This window comes from Oryzias latipes, chromosome 14, assembly GCF_002234675.1.
Source record: "Oryzias latipes chromosome 14, ASM223467v1".
In the NCBI taxonomy this organism is placed as follows: Eukaryota; Metazoa; Chordata; class Actinopteri; order Beloniformes; family Adrianichthyidae; genus Oryzias; species Oryzias latipes.
The window spans coordinates 20,279,944-20,304,548 of NC_019872.2; the positions used below are offsets into that span (position 1 = coordinate 20,279,944).

The 24,605-nt window shown below is 39.9% G+C and overlaps 1 protein-coding gene across 5 annotated transcripts in view; it reads left to right on the forward strand.

Annotated features, from left to right (window-relative positions):
- abr (active BCR-related) overlaps nucleotides 1-24,605 on the forward strand; it is a 118,729-nt gene that overhangs the window by 66,362 nt on the left and 27,762 nt on the right. For all 5 annotated transcript variants that reach the window (XM_011483721.3, XM_011483722.3, XM_004076596.4 and 2 more), the window contains 10 exons: nucleotides 2,734-2,786; nucleotides 3,291-3,431; nucleotides 3,597-3,718; nucleotides 5,211-5,379; nucleotides 7,143-7,262; nucleotides 7,428-7,503; nucleotides 7,612-7,716; nucleotides 10,651-10,725; nucleotides 15,598-15,695; nucleotides 15,793-15,924. In XM_011483721.3, the coding sequence (XP_011482023.1) occupies nucleotides 2,734-2,786; nucleotides 3,291-3,431; nucleotides 3,597-3,718; nucleotides 5,211-5,379; nucleotides 7,143-7,262; nucleotides 7,428-7,503; nucleotides 7,612-7,716; nucleotides 10,651-10,725; nucleotides 15,598-15,695; nucleotides 15,793-15,924 (1,091 nt within the window). The remainder of the gene's footprint in view (nucleotides 1-2,733; nucleotides 2,787-3,290; nucleotides 3,432-3,596; nucleotides 3,719-5,210; nucleotides 5,380-7,142; nucleotides 7,263-7,427; nucleotides 7,504-7,611; nucleotides 7,717-10,650; nucleotides 10,726-15,597; nucleotides 15,696-15,792; nucleotides 15,925-24,605) is intronic.

Genomic DNA, 24,605 nt, shown 5'->3' on the forward strand with positions numbered 1-24,605 from the left:
TCTAGACTTACTTACCAAAATGTGACCAATATTCCTGTTTATGGCTGGAGTGAAGTTGACTTGAAATGTCTTTAAAATTGAAAAACCTTGCTCTTACTACCCGTGTTTGCTGTGGCGGAATTGGGGAGGCACACTACTGCACGAGTTAGCCTGCACTGCCTCTCTCTTCCTTTGGTTGTATTTCGGCTGGAGAGAAGAGGCAGAGAGCAGATTGAGAAGATGAGCTGAGATGGAGGTGCTGCTGGTCCTCAGACTGTGTAGTAACTGCACATACGGTAACAACTGCTTTATGTCTGTTGTTTGATGGAGACGTCTTATGTTTTTATTCAAATAGCCTTTTGTTATTGATGTTTAACTTGATTTTAGATAGTTGAAACGAAAGGCAGGAGCAGATATTCTGAAGCTTTGATAATAGAAATGTATTGAGGCATTATGCAGAAGATGTTTTCTTATTTATTGCTCAGCAGATAACTGATGACTTTTGTGTTTACCTCTGTAATTTCTAACACAATCAGTGAGCTGGTTCAAGAGGTTTGCTTTGAAAGCTTTAGAAAGTGGAGTTTTCTGAGGCTCATAAACACAGGATCTTAGTTTGTACAACAATTGATTGCCTAAATCTTTCCATTGAATAAATGTCAGCAAATGATCGGATGTTCCTGTGCGAGAGTGGGTGGCATGTGGAGCTGGGACATGCCTGTACTCAGCTCACGACTTGCAGACATGTGCTGGGGGTAGAACTTGTGCTGCAAAGAAAAGCAGAGCAATGCTTTCAAATATTTTAGCAGCCTTTTGGGTTTGTGGCTGATCGTCAGTGAGTCTGAGTTCAGTGTAACTGTGAAGGATCTGTCAATTTATTATCTGTAAATGTGAAGGACATCTATTTATTTCTCAATATTTCTTGCTGTCCTTTATTTTCAGAGTGGCTCTTCAGTTTTCACACTTTTACTATAGTTTTAAATAGAAGCAAATCCTGTAAAACTGCTATATAGTCATAAAAAACATCTGGTTTAATCAACAGTGATGCAGTTGGACAACTTTTTTTCTTGTTTGCAAACCTTTCAATGCTCTTTCAGTTTTTGGTTTAAACTGGTTTCCTCACCGTTTACATCCTTTTCTTCTAAACCTTCATCTATACATTACTTACTTCTTAAAATTGTAATACTTCTGATTTAACAATGGCCAAACACATAACATCTTGTGTATTTTCTTTGCAGAAAAAAAGTAGCACAAATATAAAATGACAAATTTAAAAGCTATAAAATATTAAAAGGCACGCAACTGTCCTGTTTTTTCTTTAAATGTTTTGCTCTTCTTGTCTGCCTCTGTTTAGTAAAGTCTAACCATCAATACCATACTTTAAACAGCATGCAAGACTTGCACCGCTGACTTAAGTTAGTTCTTCAGACATGGAGCGTCAATATGTGGATTTCTTAACAGGTACCGTAGTCCTACAGCAAGTATCTGCAGCCTGGCACATACAGAGGCTCCTAAAGTCTTCTTGTTCTTGCTCAAGTCACTGCTCTTGACATGAATACAAATGTGTTGTTACAAAAGCACAAGTTCTCATCAGAATGTGCCAGAGCAGGATCTGTCTCAAAAATCCCTCCCAAGGGTTACAGTTTTGCTTCACTGAGCCACAGACACTACAAGAGGCCACATTGATGACCAGTGGGGAGATGTTTCAAAATTTTCCATCAGGAAATTTCTCCGCTGAGCGTTTCACAGTCCGGATGGGACGAGACTTTGTGCTCACAGGAGCCGCAACTTGTCTTCCCTCCAATTTAAACGCAGATTACAGAAACTCTTCATTTTACACTGTTGTGAATAGAGATTAGCTTCATCTCTCTGCAAACATTTTAATCTGGTTTATCAGTGCATTCACATGGGTGGACTGCATTTATTAGATGGGATTAAACCTATTGACTCGTTTTTCAAAATGCAGAATTTCCTAAACAAAACACTGCCTTGCAAGCATGCTTTTCCTCTTTTCCTGCAGACACTTTAACTGATCGCAGCAAAAGAATGCCCCAAACTGAGCTCCAGCAAATAATGTAAAACATCATCACGTTAAAAAAAAAAAAAAAGATAAAAGAAATAGAAATAATGGCCAAAGGAAAACCTAACATAACTACAAGTTGTTAAATGACGTTAAAGTTGATGTGTCTTTGTTGATTTTTGTGGATGCATCACAAACTTCAGCAGCTGCTCGAATTTTGGCAAGAATGGTGGACTCTTTTATTACGGCTTTTGCAGATCAAACCCTGTTTTGTTTCTGTATTTCATCGAGCACCGATTGCGGGAGTCTCATGTACTGTGGAGCTGTCGTGTCTGTCAGCTGCTGCCGATGCTGCCGCCTGAAGGGGAAAGCAGCTGAATGCAGGCTCAAACTGTGGCTTAGATGTGACAAGAGTCATATTTTCACACTGTAGTCTTATTGCACTTATTTAGGTGGAATTTGTATCCAACTCAGATTATGTAGTCTTTGTTTTGAACCGCTTCTCTTAGATTTACACTAAACTGTCCATTCTGGATGAGTTTCTTTACATTGGAGGTTGGAGGTTTTGTAATTCTTATTGGCAACCTTGAGAATCATTGTTTGTTGGTCAATGAGTGAAAAATGTAATGCCTTAGTCACAACTGCCCTTGTTTGTGGTTACAGGCTGTCTATGGCAGCAGTGAGTCTGACAATTGCACGCATCAGGTACACTGACATGCTCATCTCTCCCCCCACAGCTCTTCTCTACAAGCCAATCGATCGTGTTACTAGAAGCACCCTGGTCCTTCACGTGAGTACCAAAACTAACACCTTTTGGTTTTCAATTTCAATTTCAATAAAACTCTGGATTCTTGTTAAACAATCTTGTATCTTAATGCTTTACTCGTTTATTCATGTGAAAAAACAAACTCAGTAGAATTTAAGGCTTTCTTTACGAAATCATTTAATGCTAAGTTTGAGGCTACGAGGAAAACTTCTTGTGTCCTCATCAAAAATCTCCATTTTTCTAGAAGTTCATTAAAGTTGTCACACAGGCAATAAGCTCTTCCTACATCACTTTCAGCCATGTTTGCTTACAGTTTGATAGTGACAGAAAATACTTTGTAGGACATGCACCTAAAGTCTCAAGTCTTTGCTGACGTCACTGTATTGATTTGACAAAGGGCAATCAGAAAGCAAAACAGCTTAAAAAATGGCGATTCTGATAAAAAAGTGCTATTTTTATTTTAAAACAGGTCAAAAACATTTAAAAAGACTGACTCAGCTGTTGATTTTTTTTGTTTTGCTGGTGTAGGACTTGCTGAAACACACTCCTGAGGACCACCCAGACTTTCCTTTGCTCCAGGATGCTTTACGGATTTCACAAAATTTCCTTTCATCTATCAACGAGGAAATCGACCCTCGCAGAACCGCTGTCACTACACCCAAGGGGGAGGTGGGTGTGTTCTTTATCAGCATGAATGAGGCAACAGCTGTAAAGTAGAGTCCCCAAACAGGAGCAGGGATGGAGGCTCTGATGTGAAAACACTTGGATCTAAAATGTCACCTGTAAGTTTAACATGCTTGGAGCAGAAATCACTGAGCTCAGATTCTGTTCTAGGCTCGGCAGCTGGTGAAGGATGGATTTCTGGTGGAGGTTTCGGAAAGCTCCAGGAAGCTCCGACACGTCTTCCTCTTCACTGATCTGCTACTCTGTGCCAAGATGAAGAAGACAGCTGTGGGGTGAGCTTCTACACCAATCCTATGGTTCATGATCGTCAAAGTGTCCCTTAATTGTGTGTTTTGGTCCTCCGTCACAGAAACAATGATTTAACATTTAAAATGTTTCACAGCCGTAGTTTAAATCCAATCCTTCCAGCATTACATGCTGACCTGTAACCTGCTTCCATAAACATGACTGAATCTTCCCACCGCTCACATTAATCGTCTCCCATCTAACTCTTTGTTGACTGGGAGAGATACAGGACATTTTCATGACTATCAGACCCGTGAATGATCTGGACTGTTTTCAGCATGAAGCCATGCACAGAACAGCTCTCTGGAAAAGCCATCTTTTTCATTCATCCACTTCTAATCTGTGGTTCCAACATTCTGGAGCTTTTCATGCATTCACACACTGTCAATGAATGACCTATTTTCAAACGTTTGTCATATACAGTAAGGCGCACTGAGCTGTAAGGTGCATAAAGCAAGACAAAAGCTTTAAACATAAATCTGTACGTCAGTCAGACTTTATTAACTGTATTTAATACTCAGAGTAATTTTAGAACTTGTATGAAAAATATTAGGAGAGTTAGCCACGTTAGCATATTGACAATACCTGTAACTCCCAACCTTGCTTGCAACATAAACGTAAAACAAACTGATATCACAAAAAATAACCATTACTTTGACTACTCTAACTCCCACCTTGCTAGGAACATGTACAAAAAAAAAGAAAGAAAATAAAAACATCTACATGTTAGCTACGTTAGCACATTCACAATAACACCCAACCAAACATTTTGACAGAGCGCCGTGTGCCTCTCAAGATCACTTTGACATCAGTAAACACAATCAGAATTAATCAACATGTAAGCCGCTATGTCGTTTTTGAATTAAGTAAATTGGCTTTTAAGTGCGCCTTATAGTACAGAAATACCGTTTTCTCTGTTCTTTAATTTCACTTACGGTATGTTCTCCCTCGTCTCAACCCTCTTATAGATTCTTGATTGTGTAAATAATATGGAATTACTTTTTCTGGCAGAAATGTTCATGCTAATGGAAAATCATCTGTTTAGGAGAAATATGTTTTTGAAATATTTCTTAATGTGTTCTTATAGCAGTTCTCACACTTTAATGTTTAGCTAAATAATTTCCATTTTGATGTTTTTTTTGTTTATATAGAGCTGTAAAAATCTAAGGGACAAATTATTTTAAGAAAAAAATGAACCATTTTTCCCAAAAATAAAATATTGACGTTTTTTAGATTCTCCATTTAGCTTCAGCTGTTGTTTGTACTGTTTATGTATCCATTGCATTCAACAATCTGCTGCATTCGTGTGGAATTATTCCTGATGACTCACCTCTTACTAATAAATGTTTGGGTAAAACCTGCATGTCAGTTTTCTTTGTCAGCTTCTGCAGTTTTATCTGAAACATGTGTTGTTTCAGTCGTGACTCTCGGGCCTGTTTTGCTCTCCTTCACTCCTGCATTTCTGTCTTTTGTCTGCAGTCGTCATCAGCAGTACGAGTGCAAGTGGTACATTCCCCTCGCAGATTTAACTTTCCAGACTCCGGATGACTCAGATCCCTGCCCCAGCATCCAAGTCCTGCCTGAGCATGAGATTGAGGAGATGAAGATGAAAATCTCAGTCTTAAAGAATGAGATTCAAAAAGAAAAGGTAATCGTTCTTTTGTTTAGACTGCCTGAAAGGCTTTTGAATTTATCAATGTCAAACTACACTTTAACCATTTCATATTTTTGTTTATTTTCCAAAGCAGCCCGATTAGAGCTCACTGAGGGGTTTTAATTTGGAGAAATGTGTTTGTTTGACTCTGATTTACCTGCCTGGCTTCTTGTGCTTGAATGGGACTTTCCAGTGGTTATTCATCACATTGGTTTCTATTATAGGAAAACATAAACACATAAAGGTAAATGTTAGATGTAATCTGAGTCATTTCTTATTGATACCACCAAAATTCTCTTTAAATCCAGTCTTTTACACCCACATCAGTATTTATGTTGCCAAAGTTTTTTTTTTTTTATATATGTTCTTATTTTTTTACTTTAACATTGGAGGTTTAAATGATTTGATCATCTGCAAAGAAGAGATATTTGGTGAGAAAGAGAACATGAAGGGGGTCAGGACACAGATGATTGAGCTCTAAAAGGAAAAGCCTCAGGAATCAGACATTAGAGACTTTATAAACAGAAGTCATAAGAGCTGTCAAAACACAGATCTTACCCTGACAATCATCTGTTGTCTTCCTCATAGGGGTGCGACAAATCACACTTGATCCACCATGCGTGCATCTTTTAAATAAATTCTCTGGGGCTGTATCGCAGTAGGGGACACAGTGAAAGAAGGAAAAGTTGTCAATTCTAACATCCCCTGATTCTCTAGTTTTCTTTTTTATTCAAGAAGCAATGTATCAAAGCACCTTTGTTTATTTGGGCATCTTTTTATAAGGTAATATTATGAGTTCAAATATCTCATTTATGTTTTGTTTCTGCAAATATGCCACACTGAGCAAATATTTTGATGTTATAATACATTTGTGTCTATGTGCATATTTTTTTAAGCACTGAATATATGCTTTGTCTAATCTCTGTTTTCAAGCTTTAAAAAGTAACAATTGTAGTCTTTTACTGTGTTTTTGTTTTGTTTTTTTTCCATTTTACTGTTCCGAACCGTGACTCTAAAACAGTGACACGCTCCGAACCCTGAGTTTTTGTGATCCGTACTTCCTCACATGCAGCTTAAGCACTGACTCACAAACGACACCTAAAGAAGTGTTTGTCAGCTGCTCCTGTGAATCTCTACCAAACCTTCCAGGAGCAGAGAGTTCCTGTGACTTCTCCCCTGCCGTGTCAAACTTGCCCTCTCTGGGTACAGCGAGGACCGCACCTCTTATTTACAATCACAGGAGGTCATTAGTGACAGAGATGCAGTTGATTGCAGGCTCTGACTCACGGCTTCCTGGGGAAGTGTTTCTTTTTTTTTTTCTCGAGGGCTAACAAGAAGTTCAGCGCTTTGAATTAAAAGTTCGCTTGAACTTGACTCCAAAGTGCTTTTCCCTTTTAAGGGACTTCATGAAAAGGATTGAAGGGTTGACACTACATTTTCCTCACAGCTAAGACATGCTTCAATGTTAGGTGAAATCAGATTTTCTGCACATTATTTTTAAATACCAACTATCTATAATGAAACCCTGATGTAAAATTTCCTCATCTTCCCTCACAGTCATATCTTAGCTTCAAACTGACGCTGCGTCTAAAAATAAACATGTGGTTTGTGTGAGTCAAGTAATGACTCAGAAAAGGACATCATTTTTTTTCCTTTAAGGTCTAAAAACGTTACTTTTACCAGCTATATTAGACCTTTTCCTCTGCTGTAACTCGCTGCCCTGAAATTCACTTGTCGTGTTGTGTTTTTCTGTACAGAAAGCTCCAAAGGGTCAGAGCCGCGTGGAGCGCTTGAGGAAGAAGATGAACGAGCAGGAGTCTTGGTTGCTGCTGCACTCCCCCACCATCCCCTTCCGTGTCCACAATAAACATGGAAAGGTAGCTACATTGACTGTAATGATGATGGTATGCCGCTAGAGGGAGACAACAACCTGTAAAATGAATGAGATTTTAAATCCAGTCACAGGGGAGAGTTGCATACATTTATTTATGTATTCATTCATTCAAATTCTGAAAAAATGTCTGCCTTCTGTTTGTGCACAGACCTTTCTGTTCCTACTTTCCTCCGACTATGAGAGGTCAGAGTGGAGGGAAAGCATCCAGAAACTCCAGAAAAAAGGTACCACATATTTTATTAGCTGCTGCTGAAAGGGGGAAAATGTTCTTTGCGAAATACTCCAAAACATGCACCTAAACAACATTAATTTTTAATCTTCTTTTCTCCTAGATCTGCAAGTATGTATACTAACCACTTACGAACTTCAAGTTCTGACCAACTCCTGTGTCAAACTCCGAACAGTCCACAACATTCCCGTCACCGGCAACAAAGACGGTAAGAAGACAAAGGATCTCTTTGAATGCCGTATCTCCTATCATCCTCTCCTACTTTGAACTTAATTTCACACAAAAGTTACTGTTTCCCTCTCAGCGCACACTTAAAAAATACCCGTTCTTGATGACAGCTTGAGGCCCCCTGCATAAGATCCGTTTAGGTTGGAGCATGTTTCTCATCTAGCTGCGTAGCGGTCAAAGCCGCCCATTGTGTCATCGTTGAGCTGTTGGCTCACCGTGTTTGTTTTTGCTCCAGATCTTCACGTTCTAGGCCCTCTCAGAGGCCGCGGGTGACATTAAAGCCATCTGGCTGACCTATTCTGATCTCCTGAAATGCCATAAGAGTCTCACAAGGCATGGATTTTAGGATTTTTCTTGATTGTAAAGTGACAGTAATGGTTTTTGGTTATCTTTTTTTTTTGGCTAAACTTTGAGAAAAAGCCCAAAGACGTGGGTTTTGTTTTCTTTATTCTCAGTTTGAGGTTCCCACAGGCCATCTGCCATTTAAAGGGAAACAAAGGCACCGATCTGACCTGTTCTTATTTATATTATTGTTTTTTTAATGTCACCAGAGCCGTTCATGGGATTTTCCATGCTCACACATGGAATAGACTTTATTCCTGTCATATTTACATCTGCTGAGTCATAACTGATGTTTTTTTTAGCACTTTTGGTGTTATTAATGCCACATTTGTTATTTAAGCTTATCTGCATGTTTTGACTTTTGCAGGATATTGTTGTGTCTAACTGATGGCTTTAAGAATTAAGGAGGAAAATCCCGGATGTCTCAAAAGAAAACAAAAAGACACTGTTTCCACTTTTACGTATCTGATCCTCCTTCTGCTAGTAATGTCTGGTGTTAAGTAAAACAATTGAGAGCCAGCCAAAATATTAACCCAAGGTTACAAAAGAGTAATCCTGTGCCCACATCATCCATGCTTAAATTGTCTTTTAAAATTGAAAGTAAGTTAAAATATGTCTGATTTACCTCTTTAGTACATTTCCATGTTTGATTGATTGTGTCATTGCTTGGTTTATATCAAGCAGTTTCATCAATAACAAAGGAAACGACAATAAAAATAATAATAAATAGATGTTATCATATCTATTTAAGATATTAATTCATACATTTATTAGAAAATATATAAAAGAACATTTTGCCATTTGTTTGACTTAAAAAATTGCTCTTAATAATAAATAGACAGATTTGCATTTATACATACAGTACATGACACGTTGAATCCATTAAATATGAGTTTATATTGTTAAGAATTTGTTATTAATAAGACATATTTTCCTAGAGATGCTTAAGAATCTTTTCTGTTTTGCAACTTAAAAGTCTCCTGTGAAGAAATCAAACTATTTGAAGTTCAATGTCTGAGCTGACTGTCAAATAACTTTTTTACTGTTAACAAAATTTATGTCCACTTTTGTTTCCATCCATCCGTACATCCATTTTCTTAATCCACTATGTCCCTCTTGGGGTCACGGGGTTGCTGGAGCCTGTCCCGTTTACTGTTGGGTTAAGGCGGGGTATATCCTGGACAGGTCGCCAATCTGTCACAGGGAATAAAATCACTCTCACACTCTCCCACACACACTCGCACATGCACTCTTAGAGCTGCCAGTTAACCGATGAATCCTGCTTTTGGACTGTGGGAGGAAGCCGGAGTGCACAGAGAAAACGCACACGTGCACGGGAAGAACATGCAAACTCCACAGAGAAAGGTCCCAGCTGGGATTTAAACCAGGGCCTTCTTGCTGTGAGGCGAGAGCACTAATCACTGTGCCACCATGCAATATCTAACCCACAATATCCAACACTTGTTAGATATTGTGGGTGTTTATCATCAGAACATGGTGGGTTCATAAATAGTCTTTGTAAAATGCCCGTATTGACTAGATTTTCTTTTTGTGAAATCAGTGACATTATATTTCCCACAAAAATAAATCATTTGTTGTGAGCATGGTGTCCAAACTGTTTTTAAAATCCAGGGCACTAGATAGTCCCGCTCTAGAACGTTTTTTAGTAGTTAGGGCTTAGGGTGGGAATTCTGACAAGGCCCAAAAGATTTTTTTTTAACTTACGTATAAACCCACACAGCAAACCCAGAGAAACCCAGAGAGAAAACTGCTTACAAATGTGTCCTTACCTAGCATTCAGCCCAGCTGCTATAAAACTATTTGTGCTGAATGTCTGTATTATATTCATTGACGGCCCAGTCTTTTCTTAAAAATGTTAGAATTTAGCATTGGATGCAGTTTCTTCTGAAATTAAGTTGTGCTTTTTAAACCTTTCTTCAGAATTTAAAAGCGACAAATGGCAGAATAATCAGAGGAACAGTTTGAATATTTTGTGTTTAAAGTTAGGTTTTGGCGTTTGTGATCGTGGATGTACTGAATGTGTCACTGCAGCTGTGAACAAAAACGAAAGTTCCTCTGAAAAACTCCTTGTTTTTCTCCAAACTCTGGAGGAAATAAAGAGGAAGCACGACGCATGAAACTTCAGCTGCTGACAAGCGTCAGTGCTGCCTGCTGAACTCTGAAAGAATGAGATGAAACTGACAAACGGGAAAGCACTTAGTTATCTTTAAAATGTTAAAATTAAAAGCTGAATGTTCCTGTGCCGCAGTGTGCTCCCAAAAAATAAAACTATCCATTTTCCCCTTCTTTTGTCACTTTAAGTATACAACCAAAGCGTTCTGAATGTCTGCAACAAAATATAATTCCTGTTTTGTTTTTGAGCGTCACGGTGGGATCATTGCCCTCATTCCTCATTTCTGTTTTTCTCCCTGTGAGTCATGATTTTATGCATAGAATAATGAAGCGCTGCTTTAAACTGTTCAGAAAAAAAGAGACAATACTGGCTCTAAGATGCAGTACCCCACAACATTTCTGCTTCATCCTTGATTGAATGCTTTTTGTGTTTTTCCAGATGAGGAGAGCTCTGGCCTGTACGGTTTTCTGCATGTGATTGTCCACTCAGCCAAAGGATTCAAGGAGTCAGCCAGTGAGTGTTCCAGAAGCTTCTTTTCCTTTAAAACCTGCTTGTGTGCACAGTCCAGTGGCTGTCCACGTATGAATCTGTCAGCAGAACACACGATCAGTCGCTACACATGGATTTTCAATCACAGCTCAGCGCCTACAGATACATGGAGGGAAAGGTGGGTGGGTGGGGGGGGGGGAGTTAAGAGCTCGAAAGCTAAAAAAATCAAATGTGTTTTATTTACAGCTAACATACAACCCTTCAGAGCAACCCAACCTTTAACTTTAGATCATTTATTTTCTGCAGAGCGCCTGTTTTTGACATGTCACTAGTGGACATGTGCTGGAATGTTAAGAAGCAGTTCCTATATCAAATATCAACGACAGACGGGGTGATGCATGTGTTTTGGTTACCGAGACAGCCTTAGGTTATGCAAAAATGTGGAAATGTCTGTCCCATTGAGTGCATTAGTGAACTGGACCACGTGAGTGTGACGTGACACATAGAAAATGAGTTGCTTCCAGCTACAACCAAATGAAGTCAATTCAGTCTCCCTTTTTTCACGATACGGACGTCACCATGCTGGAGCCAGATGACGTCAGTGAGCAGTGATTGGTCGAGTTGGTGTGAGTCAATGTTTCTATGGGAACCAGTCTCGATTAGGAGTGAGCTTCTCCGCACCCCGACCATTTAAAGCGGGATCAAGAGAATCTGACAAACATTTTGGACGTGGGGACCAGCGGGTATCACCTACTTTTACTGAGGCATCCGATTGGTAAATTCATAACTTAAATAACTTGCACTACAGAAAAAGTATAATGGGGGAAAAAATTAGCTTGATAAGAACGTGTTTTAAAAAAAAGAAGCAGAGCAAGAATGTTGATTCTTATAAATTTAATGACTGAGTTATAGCTGTTTATTTCTCTATAGAAGTCTATTCCATAGCTTCTTGGAGCCTGCAGGTACTTCCTATTTGGAACGCCAAGGGGGAGGGGTCACTCAGTCCAGTTCTATAAGGTCAATGATCTGTCCTGCTGAAACTTGCTTGATGCTCTCTGGAGCTGTTTAAAAGTAAGGACAGAGTCTATTTTTGTTGTTTTCTGGAGCCGTTCATGGACAGCATTGATGTCGCTGAGGTAGACTGTGCTGGTCGACAGCTCAGGGGCATTCGCATCACCTCCTCCACGTAAACCTTTGCATGACTTCTGTCTTTAGAGAGTTGTTTATTTTCCCTCTTTCAGAGGGATGTAGATGCACCAAGGGGTTTGTTTATTTCTTAAATCCCTGTGGAGTTCTACTTCATGAAACGGCTCAGACGATGCGTTTTCAGGTTTTGGAGTTTTTAAAGTACCAGATTGCAAAATGTGATCCAAATAAAGCTTTGTAGCTGCACCTAATTCATTTTTTATATAAATATTATCTTGTGATAGTGATTTAGCTGCATAACCGAGCCTGTATTGCTCATTTCTGTGTCCCTCATGAAGGCAAGAATTTCTCAGTTATGTATAAAACACTGCCTTTCTAATTTAAACAAATAAATTGAATTAGTCAATAAAAGTAAATCTTGTCATTTATTCCCTTCTTTGAAACAGGAGCTTAAAAATGCAGCCCAGGGCAAACTTAGTCTAACTGGGTCACAGAGGGAGAAACTGGGAGTTGAGCATGTCCCAAAAATTGTTAGTCAAAAAAAAGTAGTCTATGTAAATCATGACCTAATAAAGAGCTGAAAAACATATGTCACTTTCTTCTTAGTTTATTTTTGCGTGCGTGAAGTGTCAGCGTGGGGGCTTTGTGCCTCCTGTAACAAACAGAACAGCCCAAGCTGCACGCAAAACAGGAGGTGTAGCTCAGCAGAGGAAAAGAGGCTCCATCTTCTGCTAGATCACCTGAGGAAAGGTAAACATCTGCTTCAAAACAAGGTTAACAAAGTTAGTCAACTTCTGCCGTCCGCTTTACAGCATTTAAGGAAGACATCTTTCAGATAGAGCAAATTGTAGAGACACTGATGAGTTCGATGCTTGTCTCGGAGTTGTAGGCGTGCACCGTTTGACCTGTTGTTCTGCACAGCCCAGAGCAAAGATTAGCTTCATGCATAGGAACACACACACACACACACACACACACACACCCACACACACACACACACACACACACACACACACACACACACACACACACACACACACACACACACACACACACTCTCCTTGCCCATTTGAGTGGGAAAAGGATGGAATCCATTAACCTCAGAGTTTAGGGTCAGATCCCCCATGCTGCCCCGTGTGTCCCGCTCATGCTGACCTGCCAGAAAAAAAACCTGCAGGAATTCTGCCCTACTTTATGGAGCGCTCCTAAATCCAGCGTGCTTTTCTGGTGTTCATGTTTAAGTTCGGGGGTTAGAGGAAAACCCTGCAACCTTCTCTTATCCACCCAGAGCGTGGATAGGTTTCTGTGCCTCTAAAAGTTTATTTTCATACTGTAGCATCAGTGTTGGTAAACTAAGGAAAACAGCCATAAACTGATGTGCTTCTGAATGTTGTGGAAACATACAACAACTCCTTCATTATTGTGGTAAATGTCCCCCAGATGGTCACACTGAATTCCCCTTTTCCCTCAAACCTATTGCCACTAATCTCTTCCTCATTGACAGTAATTGTGCCAGAACCTTTCAGGATGCTGAAAAAACAAACAATTCCCAAACAGAACCAGATGGAGAGCCGTTCCGGGATACTGTATAGTCCTGTCACTTTTATGGAGCTCACCCAGCAGTTGGTTGGCTTACTTGTAAGTGTGTGTTTGTTAGAAACAGGCATCCTTCAATCCCCCCCACCCCATCCTCTGGCAACTGTCCAGGTGAGAGGTCAAACCGCACAGCAATCGATCAAACCATCAGGAGAAGGTAACCCTTTGGGACCAGGTCCAGGCTGCAGGACGTAGCAGAGACTCTTCACAGACAGCAGCAGCTTCAGCAGGACATTAGCAGATGTAATTGCTCTTTGGAAAAGGCGAGAGCGAGTCGATCCCAGCGGAGCGACAGCTCTGGAATGAGGATGTTGAGAGCAGAGGAGGGCCTGCGGTGCCGCTTGTGTACACAGGCAGGAGATTGATGGCCGTCAGCTGACGCACTACCACATTCTGACAAATTGAAGGCCGGTGTCACGGCGGCGGAATGCAACCTTTTACATTTTTGTTATTTTTTGGCTGCCGGAGGAGACTAGTTTCCCTTGGTACAAATGTTTTTCTCCCAATTTGTCTTCATTTTTTTATTTAAAAGCATTTTTAAAGATGTTTATGTTTGCATTTTGGTGCAGATTTATGGCACAGAAAATTTGGATGAATCCCAGTTCCAATCTTAGACTTTTAAAAGAGCGAAAGAGGCTGGCCCAGAGAAACAAGAGAGCACCTGAAGTACAAACAGACTGAGTGGTGTTTTAAAGCACACCAATGTGTGTAAAATAAATAAAACAACCTGTTAATCCAGAATTACTCTGAGTTCAGGAGATGTTGCCATTTGTAAACCTGGAGCTCATCAACCTTCATCCTGTAATCAAGTTTCATACATAATGTAAAAGACAGAGCAGTGATGCCGTCTGTTAATGAACTTTCCAGTCCTTTAAAAGTGCTTTCCACAAGGAAATCCGTTATAGGAAGAAGACTGAGGAACATTGAAAAAATGTTGCTTAAATTAAAAATCTCTTCCTCTTATTGCTTTACATTGTTAATTGGCTTTAATTTTGTACATTGACCTGACCCTGACATTTAAAGTGGTAAAGATGACCCAACTCTTTTAGATGAGACGGGGAGGGCTTCACAGCCTTTCAATCTCTGTAGATGAAGACTGGATTGAGTGACCCCTCCTCCCTGGCGTTCCAAGCAGGAAGTGCCCTCTGGCTTCAAGATGCCAAAATCTCATAAACTTCTATAGAGAAATAAACAGCTATTACTCATTCATTTTATAATTGTATTTAAATCATGTTATTTTTTTCCACATTTTTTCTTTACTGCGAGTTATTAAAGTTCTAAACTGGCCAATCGGATGCCTTAATAAAAGTATTTGGTCTTGGGACGTTTGAAATGTTTGACTGACAGAGTCCCCAAAGCCTCCTTTCAAGGCTAGACTGTATATGAGAGCATAGAGTTCTAATGAAAGTCAATGATTTCAGCAGAAGTGCTAAAAATGACCACACTCCAAAAAAAAGGGTCATTCAGATGTCTTCAGACGTCCCATTGTCTTTATTGGTAACAATCTCAAAGGTGAAAACATCCTTTCTTCATTCTCTATTTAGTCCTGCACTAGTTTATGTGAAACATTTTTTCTTCTAGATAAAGGTTGTTGAAGTTTAATGCTGTTGAGGTAACTATTATTGGATTGTTGCCACTTCACTTGCACATTTTTAATGTTTAGGGTCTACAAGTCATCCAGTCATCTACAAGTGGATGCATCAGAATGGAGCGGAGCAGGGAGCTTGTGACCCTCCGTAGTAACTTGTGCATCAGACTTACAAGCTTTTTTCAACTGCATCGTTTCTTCTGCTCCTGATTCGTAATGATTTGAATGAAGAAATACTCAGAAATTTTAAGCTTTGCTTCCTAATAATGTGTCCTCCATCATAAGAAAAATGCCACAAGAGCATGTCAAAAACACAATTTTCATCAGACTTAGTCTTTAAGGTTTGTTGTACCCATTTTAGGGATTCCATTTATTCTGTCTGTATGTATAAAAAGACACAAAATGTCTTTTTGTTTATAAATCAGGGGCTTCTTATCCAGAGATAAGATGCATCATTCCTTTTTAGGGGCTAAAGTAGATTTTAGATTCATCTCAATTGTTTTTTGCTCTCCAGCTTTATATCACATTTTTTATCTTATGGCTCTTTCTCTTGGACTTTCTTTCAGATTTATATTGCACCCTGGAAGTGGACTCTTTTGGCTACTTTGTCAGCAAAGCCAAGACTCGAGTCTTCAGAGACACTGCCGAGCCTTCATGGAACGAAGTCAGTCTCCAGCCCCCGGCCGGCCTTTGTGCTGAGCACCGTTTCAGGCTGCAGAAATCCCAGCATCGTCTTCACTCACTGCCTTTGTGTTTCACAGGAGTTTGAGATTGAACTGGAGGGCTCCCAGTACCTGAGAATCCTCTGCTATGAAAACTGTTACGACAAAAGCATGCTCAACAAGGACGACAACGAGATCGTGGACAAGATCATGGGCAAAGGCCAAGTCCAGGTAAGAACATCTTTCTCTATTGCCTTTTCATTTAGTATTTCTGTCTTTTTGGACAGTTTTTCATGTTGTTAGCACATTTGGTGCTGTAGTGGAAGAGATTTGTCTGACCTATTCCTATTTAGCAACACCACTGAGCGTTAACATAACAGTCCATTGAGATTTTCGGTTTCCGTTTTCAGAAGGAAATGAGTTTGGTCAAGTGATGCCCGACTCCTGTCCTTTTTCCTGTAATCATTCAAAGTGCTGTGATGAGGATTTAATCGCTCCTGTGGCCTGTGATGGAGCTTCACTTTATGGTCAACTCTGGTGATCTAAAGTGCTTTTATCCTCATTTTATTGTCTCTGTTGAACTGGAGGAGCACGTGTCGGCGGCACGGGCCTGCTTTCCTGCTGGTTATAAATAAATCGACCTTTTTTTTTTACTTAAAGGAAGACACGCGAGTAAAAATGTAGCAAGATTTGTCGTGACGCTTGCAGAGAGAACATTTGAAGTTGACTCTTAAAAGAACCAAGTTTCCCTGAGAAGGGTTTTAGAAGTCAAAAAAGTTGCACAAAAGCGAATAACCCCGTACTGTTGCATTTGAAAGGGGCGGATTCATCTCAAAAGCATCTTGGATTTCTGGCATTTCAACTTAGATGTACGTTTTTTTTTTGCTTTATATCTTTCAAATCTGCCCCTGTATGGAACAATAACACCCATGACATGTTTCTGCTGGTTTTCTTTCCTTCCACCCTGTTCCAGGTGTTTGTTATTCAGTCAGATGATTTGTGCTGTTCAGTGTTGCGATTGATTCCCTCCAAAAAGAGTGACAGTATATCCGACACTCATACGTTTTGGTGCGGGTGGATCCTGCTCTCAATCGCAGTGTTGATGGCGTGACAGGCTTTAGCTTTTAAGGTGTCAAACATTTCATATTCATCCTGTTGCCTTCATCTGCCGTTGTTGCTTGTTTCAGCAAGTCGCAGAATAAACCGTATGGATGCATGTTTAGTGTGTGGAGGCACATTTTAAGAAATAATGGATATAACTGAGCCCAAGTTGTTGTTTCTGCTCCAAACGCTGCTTAGTAGCTGGAATCTGAGTGCCCTTTGATCGATTGAAGGAGCCACCTCATCTTTTCACAGTTTGACAGACAAGGTCAGTATTGATTACCATTGACGAATGAGTCAAACAGAGCTGCTCCTGGGAACATCCGCTTCCAGCCAGAAAAAGGCACACAAAAAAAAAAAAAGTTGGGGAAAATAAATTGGCCACATCGTTTTTGGCTCACAGAGAAAAGTGGACAATGGCATGCACTGTGAGAGACTCACAAGGGGAGAGTGGAAACAGGAACCGCTGGAGCTGAGCTGCTAAAACAAATAGATGCAGAACTAGATGTCTGTCACTTTGGGTTAAATGTTGTCTCCTCTTTTTATTCTATGAAGATAGTTAACAATTGGTAAATGCAACACAAAACACTTCAACCGAAGAGCTTTAGGTTCTGAGAAGTTCAAATGTGTTTATTATCACAAACAAGATTTTATCCTGGATAAGTTCCTTGTTTTTCTTATCTGGTACAGTATGGATGCAGGAACCTCGGCGTCTTGTTAACCTACTGCTGGGATGTGAGCTGTTTGCTTTGCTAGTGAAGCTGAGTTTAGAAAGAGCCTTCAGTATTTTGCTTTCCCCTCCAGAGACCCTCTGATTTATTTAACAAGCTCGTGGAACACTGACTGACCGTAAATGGGCATTTTGGGCTGAAAGTTGCCTTTTTTTTTCACATTTGTCTCTGTTGCTGATGAGAAAGTTGTCCTCTGTCATCTGTGATTTTACTGTCCTGGGCAGTGAGGCTACTTTTTGCTTTTTTTTCTGCACTCCAAAAACAGGTCCCCCTAGAAATAAGTCAAAAATTCTTAAAAATAGAAGAAGAAAAATTCCTCTAAATAATCTTTAAAAAATCTCTCAATAGGGAAGAAAAATTGTCTTACCAAAAAATTCTTCTTATAGGAACTAAATTCTAGTCACTAAAACATGTTTTCTTAAACTAAGATTATTCCACTATTGAAAAATCTTCTGAATAAGACCATTTTTTCTTGCAAGACAAAAAATATGACGCTTTTTCTTGAAACGAGGGTCTTAATGTTTCCTTAATAGTAGTGTGACTACAGCAGAATAACTTGGGAGGGGGGGCTAACTTTGCACCAGGGGTCCCGCCCACAACTCAGAGGTGAGTTTCTAATAAACTTATGCCGCTCTGCAGAAACTATGTCCTAGAATACAACACAAGTTTTTCTGCTGTAGTCTCACTACCATTAAGAAAACATCAAGACCCTTGTTTAAAGAAAAAGCGTCATGTTTTTTGTCTTGCAAGAAAAATAGTCTTAAATACTCACACATGCAATTTTGAGCTTAATTTTGTTTACATATGTCTTCCAACCTCAGAAAAATGCTTCAAAACATGTAAAACAAAAACAAGAACACCGTTTTCGCTGGCGCGGGTTTTTAGGGTCACATTGTGAACTGATTGTGAGCGAAAAGAGCAAAGTGTCCACTAATGATGTGCGAGTTCTCCCAGGCGACCTTTATGTGCCGACTGTATCATGCATTAGTGAGAGGGTTATGTAACTGTTTAGGTTAACACCAACAGCACACGTGCATCACATCACCTAGTTTTAGGAATGCCCTGGTCACCCCAACCAAGCCTCACCTGGTTCTGTCCCAAAGCTTTTCTTCTCTGTGTTGGACAGAACCGGATGTTGTTCTTATGTCCACTGTCGCCTCTTTTTTTCCTCTGAAATGCTTCAGTAAGTTGATAGAAATCCATCACCAGAAACCCACTCTGCCGTCAAAGGAGCAGAAGCCACTGCTTCCACACAATCCCCTTGTCTTTAGTACAGTATCCACGATGCGGAGACTCTGAAGACCAGCTCCGCTTGGAGCCGATCTGAATGTTCTCCTCTGTGTGTGTTTTCATGCTTAACGCTGCACGTTCTTCTCAACCTCTTCCCTAGTCCTTTTTATGTTGCTGCTGTTCATCTTTCATTTTAATCTTATTTCTCATAAACCCTGTCATTTCTCCAACAGACAGATGTACCCAGTAGAGACACCGCCTCTCCTTCAATCACACCCCCACCACTACCATCTATTAAGTGTTCTCAATGCTTGGGGCATTTTACATTGATGGCTGTTAGGGGTTGAGTATTTGCAGTATTGTTTCCAGCCTTAGAGAGCAGAAACCTGAGATCTGTGAGTGACCTCCCACAGAGGATGAGAGTTGAGCGTCGAGGACAACGCAGGCAAAGGGAGCGTTGGAGTTGTTTGCCGTTTGGTGAAAAGCTCGTATTAGCGTGTCATCACTGAAATGCAACATCCTGGGTGCAGAGGGACTGTAAAGTTTGGGCGTCTGCTTGCTCTCTAAGCCCTCTTCAAGAGCAGAAACATTTTTACTGGCTGTAAAAGCTGCACTCCTACATGAGATGTAAAGGATTTATGGGGGAACATGCAAACTCTTGGGGTTGATAGCAAACCAGGTCTTTATAAAGTCAAAATTACAAAAGCTGTGAAGCCTAAGTTGATCGTTCAGATGCTTAAAATATCTATATTTATGTTGTCACTCATGTTGTGGTAACAGTTACCCCAAATATTATTTTAAGAAACAAAAATGCTCATTCTTTACTCAAGGCATACCTACTTCTTTATGCTTTAAAACATTTTATAAATTATTTCAAATAACCAATCTGTTAAAAACAGTGTTTTTGGTGCTTTAAACATGTTCTTGTGGCATTCTTCTAATTATTGAGGACATATATTAAGAAAATTAAGCCTAAAATTGCATTTCTGGGTATTTCTTTATCCAAATCGTTGCTAATCAGGCGCAGACAAAAAGACGCAGTTTGAAAAAATCGCATTTGTGACGTAGAAAATATGGTTACAAGGTCAAAAGCTCCCTGCTCCGGTCCGTTCTCATGCATCCACTTGCAGACAAATAGATCTGATTTTCCAAGCTGGAATCTAACTCAAAACGATGCAGCTAAACAAAGAGATGATGGAAAGTGGGGGCAGGCTTACTCCGTGCCAACAGTCACACCTCAGAGGGGAATTTCTAATGAGCTCCTGCTGCTCTGCAGAAACTATAACTAGAAAACAACAGTTTTTTTATTTTGGCTAAAAACAGCATAATCCTAAATAAAACAACAATTTAAAAATTGATCAAAGGGTGATCAAAGTGGGTCTTTAATGACATTAGCAGATTGGCCCCTTTTTTTAAAAGTCACTTCTGCTTGAAAGCCTGTCTTTCCTCTGTTGTGCGTGGTGGTCGACATTTGATCTCATCATTTATCAGTATTTATTCTTTTGTCATGATGTCGGATTTTCTGTCTACTTTCCCTGTAAATTTTGCAGGAATATGTGGTGTCATCTCTTTTGTTCCTGCTGCCTGTCATTTAGTGCGGTGATCAGTCATTCTTCCACATACACGCCCCCTGTGGCAGCACACACACACACACACAATCGCACAGCTGTCAACAACGCTAACAGATGGGGCTGTGCTCAGTGGGTTTTGCTGCCCTCGGGACAAACCACACACTCCCTCACAACTACAACTGGGTGATGGGGTAATATATTGTAAATGATATTAATAACTTTGGCCCACTACAGTGTATAACCTGGTGTTTATTATCCTCTGGTCTGGGCAGGTGTGAGTTTGGTTTTGTGTTTTTTGTTTTTTTGTCTCAAGCAGGCAACATTATGCTTAGTCCACATAGTTTTTCCTAACTCCTAAACCAGCTAATTTCGTTTTTTTTTGTGCCTTCTGCATGTTTTTAAAGGATGGTTTTTAATGAGTCTCATTTTTCTTCCTCTGTACAATTTAACATATGGGTTTTTTTTTTTTATTGATGAGGAGTCCCAATTAAGCTGACTTCCTCATCAGACGCCTCCTGATCAGTGAAGCTGATAGCAGCGCTTTGATGGATGCATATTTTTTCTCTTGTAGACTTTCCACCAAGAGGTTTTTTGTCTCTGCCTTTGCCGAGAGGGACTTTTTTTCCCCTCTCACTTAAAGCGCTCCGTCTCTGGCACTTTGGGTGCGCGTGCCCATAATAACCACATGCAAACATACAAACTCTTATTTATTTATTTATTTATTTATCTCTGTGGGCATATAAAGAAAAATCTCAGACTGACAAGGAAATGGGAAATCATCATTTTCTTCAGTCAAATTTAATATTTTTTAAAATCTATTCTTTTTTCTCAAATAGTTTGAAATATTATTTTATCAACCATGTTTTAAATGTTTAACTAGTGTGATAACTGGAGGATGGTGCTCTAACTGAATTGTTTTGATCTGGTAAAATTTCAAATATAGGATCTTAACACAAATGGTTTTGCAGGAGGCAAGAGATGGAATCTTTAGCATGATAGAAATGAATTTGGGTAAAGATTTAAACCCTAGAGGTAAAGCAGTCAAAAATATTAAAAGATTCTGCTAAATTTGTAGGCAATGGACGCTTTTTTATTTTGATTTTATTTATTTATTTACTTTTCAAAAAACAAGGCACTGAGAACAAACTATGAAACATAATGGTGTATTTTTTTACCAAAGTGCTTTTTTCAGAGCCTTTATAAAAACAAAGCTCTTAGAAATATTCATTTTTTAGTTCAATAAAATTCATAGAGTCTGCATCGATAACTTACATCTTAGGTTCTTCTATTGTGTAATAGAAGAACCTAAGATGTCATATTCATTTTTTTCTTTTTTTTTTTCTTGAACTTTTATAATAAATCGAAACTCTGTTCTAATTAAAATAAGTAATTAAATAAGTAATTTTAAAGGTGATGCAACCTCCTCTGTAAGACCTTCTGTCCTTCCACAGACATTTGTCTCTTCAAATTTTAAACGAAAAAGACACAAAATAGCTCTACTCCAGTAAATCTCTGAGCTGTCAGGGAGCTTTCAACTTCATCATTCAGTCCTCATTATTGCATTACATAATATTTCAAGGAAGAATAAAGGATGGTCAGCAGATGTACGACTTCCTACATTGAGCATCCATATGTAGCACACATGCAGTACAGGGGGAGGAGGAAGGAAGACAAAAGGAATGAGAGCCCCAGATGGTGGCCAATTATCTGAGGCTGGAAGTTAAAGAGAGAACAAAGGATCTCATCACAAACGCTCTCCTGAGGGAGGACGGCGGGAATCTCTCCGCACACTCGTGCCACCCCCTTTGTCTAATGGAAGAGATCGGAGTTCAGGAATAATCGGTAACAGCTTGAAAGAGGGGGTTTCAATGCTTGAACTCTGAGCTGCCTCTTTTATGTCAGCCAGAAATGAGAAGTTGCCACAATCAGAAGAACTTCACTGTTGTTTGAAAACATCCCATCAACATCTGCATCCCCCTCAATCAATTTTAAATGTATTGTTCATTTCCAGATTTAAAAATGAAGGTAGCAGGGACACATCTTTGGATGAGTCTGGTTTGGTACAGACATTTTTCTAGAGCCACGTCATAAAAGAATGTTGTTGTTTTTTTTTCTTTCTCCTTTGTGATTTGGAAACCTCATGCTCACACACACACACACACACATACTCTCACACACCTCAAAGGGAAATTATTGACAACAGATGACTCTGGGTGGAAGGGATTTGTCTCATCCACTCGTCACAGCACCGCCTTCAGCAGCACAGAGCTGGATTCCTGCTCAGTTCAGCCTGCCAACACGCTGCAAGGAGCTGCCTCCCAGTGAAGCCGCCTTTGCTGCATGTCTGTAAGACCCTGTGTGGTCAAGGAACCAGTGTTCTGAGTGTCAACCGTCGGCTGGGAGGTCACTCTTTGATCCACAGCCATGTTTACTGGCTGTTTTCTGTATTTAAAGACCCGCTCTGAAGGCAATCCTGTTTTTGGTCTTTTCAACATGTTCTTGTGGCATTTTTCTTTGCATCAATGGTCCCACCCATGACTTAAAGGTGAATTTCTAATGAGCTATGGCAGCTCTGATAGGTTTGGCAGGTTTTTTGGTTTTGGCTGAAAACAGCATAATTAAAATTAAAACAGACAGCTGGGAACACTTCTACAATTGATCAGAGAGGATTGATCAGAGGGGGACTTTAAGGCTCTCCTCAGGTCACCTCAGTAGAACGTGAAGTAAAATGATTATGAGGTGAAAAATTCAGATGGTGTAAACCACATTGATTAGAACAGATTAGCATTGACATACTGGTCTCCTGAGGCCTCTCTGCTCTTTCTCTGTTCTAAAATGTCTTCTCCCTTTTCCTCTTGGTGCGGTAGGCAGCTTTGAGGTAAACATGGAACCAAATGTCCCAGCAGGAACACACCGCATGTTGGCTTGGACTGTCTGTTCTGGCTTTAAAGTGGTTAGTCAGTACTGATCAGAAGGCCAGTTCTGTTCCTGCAGTATAATTGTGTGATGAAGATTAAACAGAGGCTGACACTTTCTGTTGACTTGATGTCAAATACCACATTACTCTGGAGAAGCGGTTAGACTGAGAATGTGAAGAAATGCTCTCCTCTGGTGTTTAGATTTGAAGATTGTGCTGCAGCATTGGCTGGAGCCAGATTCTGCCACTGTGGTTCTACGCTCCATTAAGAAGAATGCTTGATCCTTTCTCCGGCCGACACGAGGTCTGCTTTCTTCAACAAATTTCCTGGTGGTCATCAGATTTATAGGTCCCTTCAAAAATTCTAAATTTGAGCCGTTTAGTTATTTCATGTTAGTGGCTCATCTCTAGCTTACACATTAGCTTTGGCTGAATTTCTCAATGCAAAATAGTGTTCTTAATCTAAATCAGCTAATTATTTTGTGGAGAATGAGGCTTTTGTGCCAATATGCATTGTCGATGTGTTGCATATTGGTGCTAAGCTGCTATCAGGTTCTGCATCAGAATCAGCTGATTGACGGTGATTGTGTGAACGGTCGAACATTAACGGTATATCAACGGCTGTGTGTTATTTAGATGCCGTCAGCAACAGCGACGATGTTAAAGGTTTTTTTTTATTAAGTGTTTTCCATCATTTTTAATCCAAGAATTGTTTTTTTCTCATGTTTTGTTGACTTGAGTAAAAGCAAATAGGAAGCACTTCTTGGCCATTATCCAAGCAGGTATTATCCATTAGTTCTTTCCAATCAGACTTCAGACAATCAGTCCTCTTGAAGTTCCAGTGATTCTTGAGGAATGAGCTTCATCCCTGCTGTACACCAACAACAGCAGGTGTGCCTCGAAGTGGCTACAAAAATTCATTCCTAAGGTTTTTGTTGCGGTACCTTCAGTCCTTGCACCTTAATAAAAATCCCAGATGTGTGTTTAGTGTGCTACAATCAACGACTAACAAGAGTGTGCTTATAATGTGTGTTACAATGCTTTGGCTCGAAGTGGCTCATTATCTTCAGTTGTTGTGTCCAAACTTCCCTTTTTGTGCTTTTGAGAGCATTGTGACTCCTACAGGGATCCGTCTTCATACGCCCCTGGTTTTAGGCACACATCCAGGCTAGACCTTCAAGATGGAGGGGGGAAAAACAGAGCCGGAAATCTGTGGGCTGAGAAAAATACACTGATGATTAGTATTCTTCCCAGGCTTTTGGGAGTCCAATGGCCTAAAATAATGGGTTTAGCCTGTGGACTTGTGCTACCTTTGACCTTAAACTACTCTTAGGATAAGTTGATGATACATTTGTAAATTCA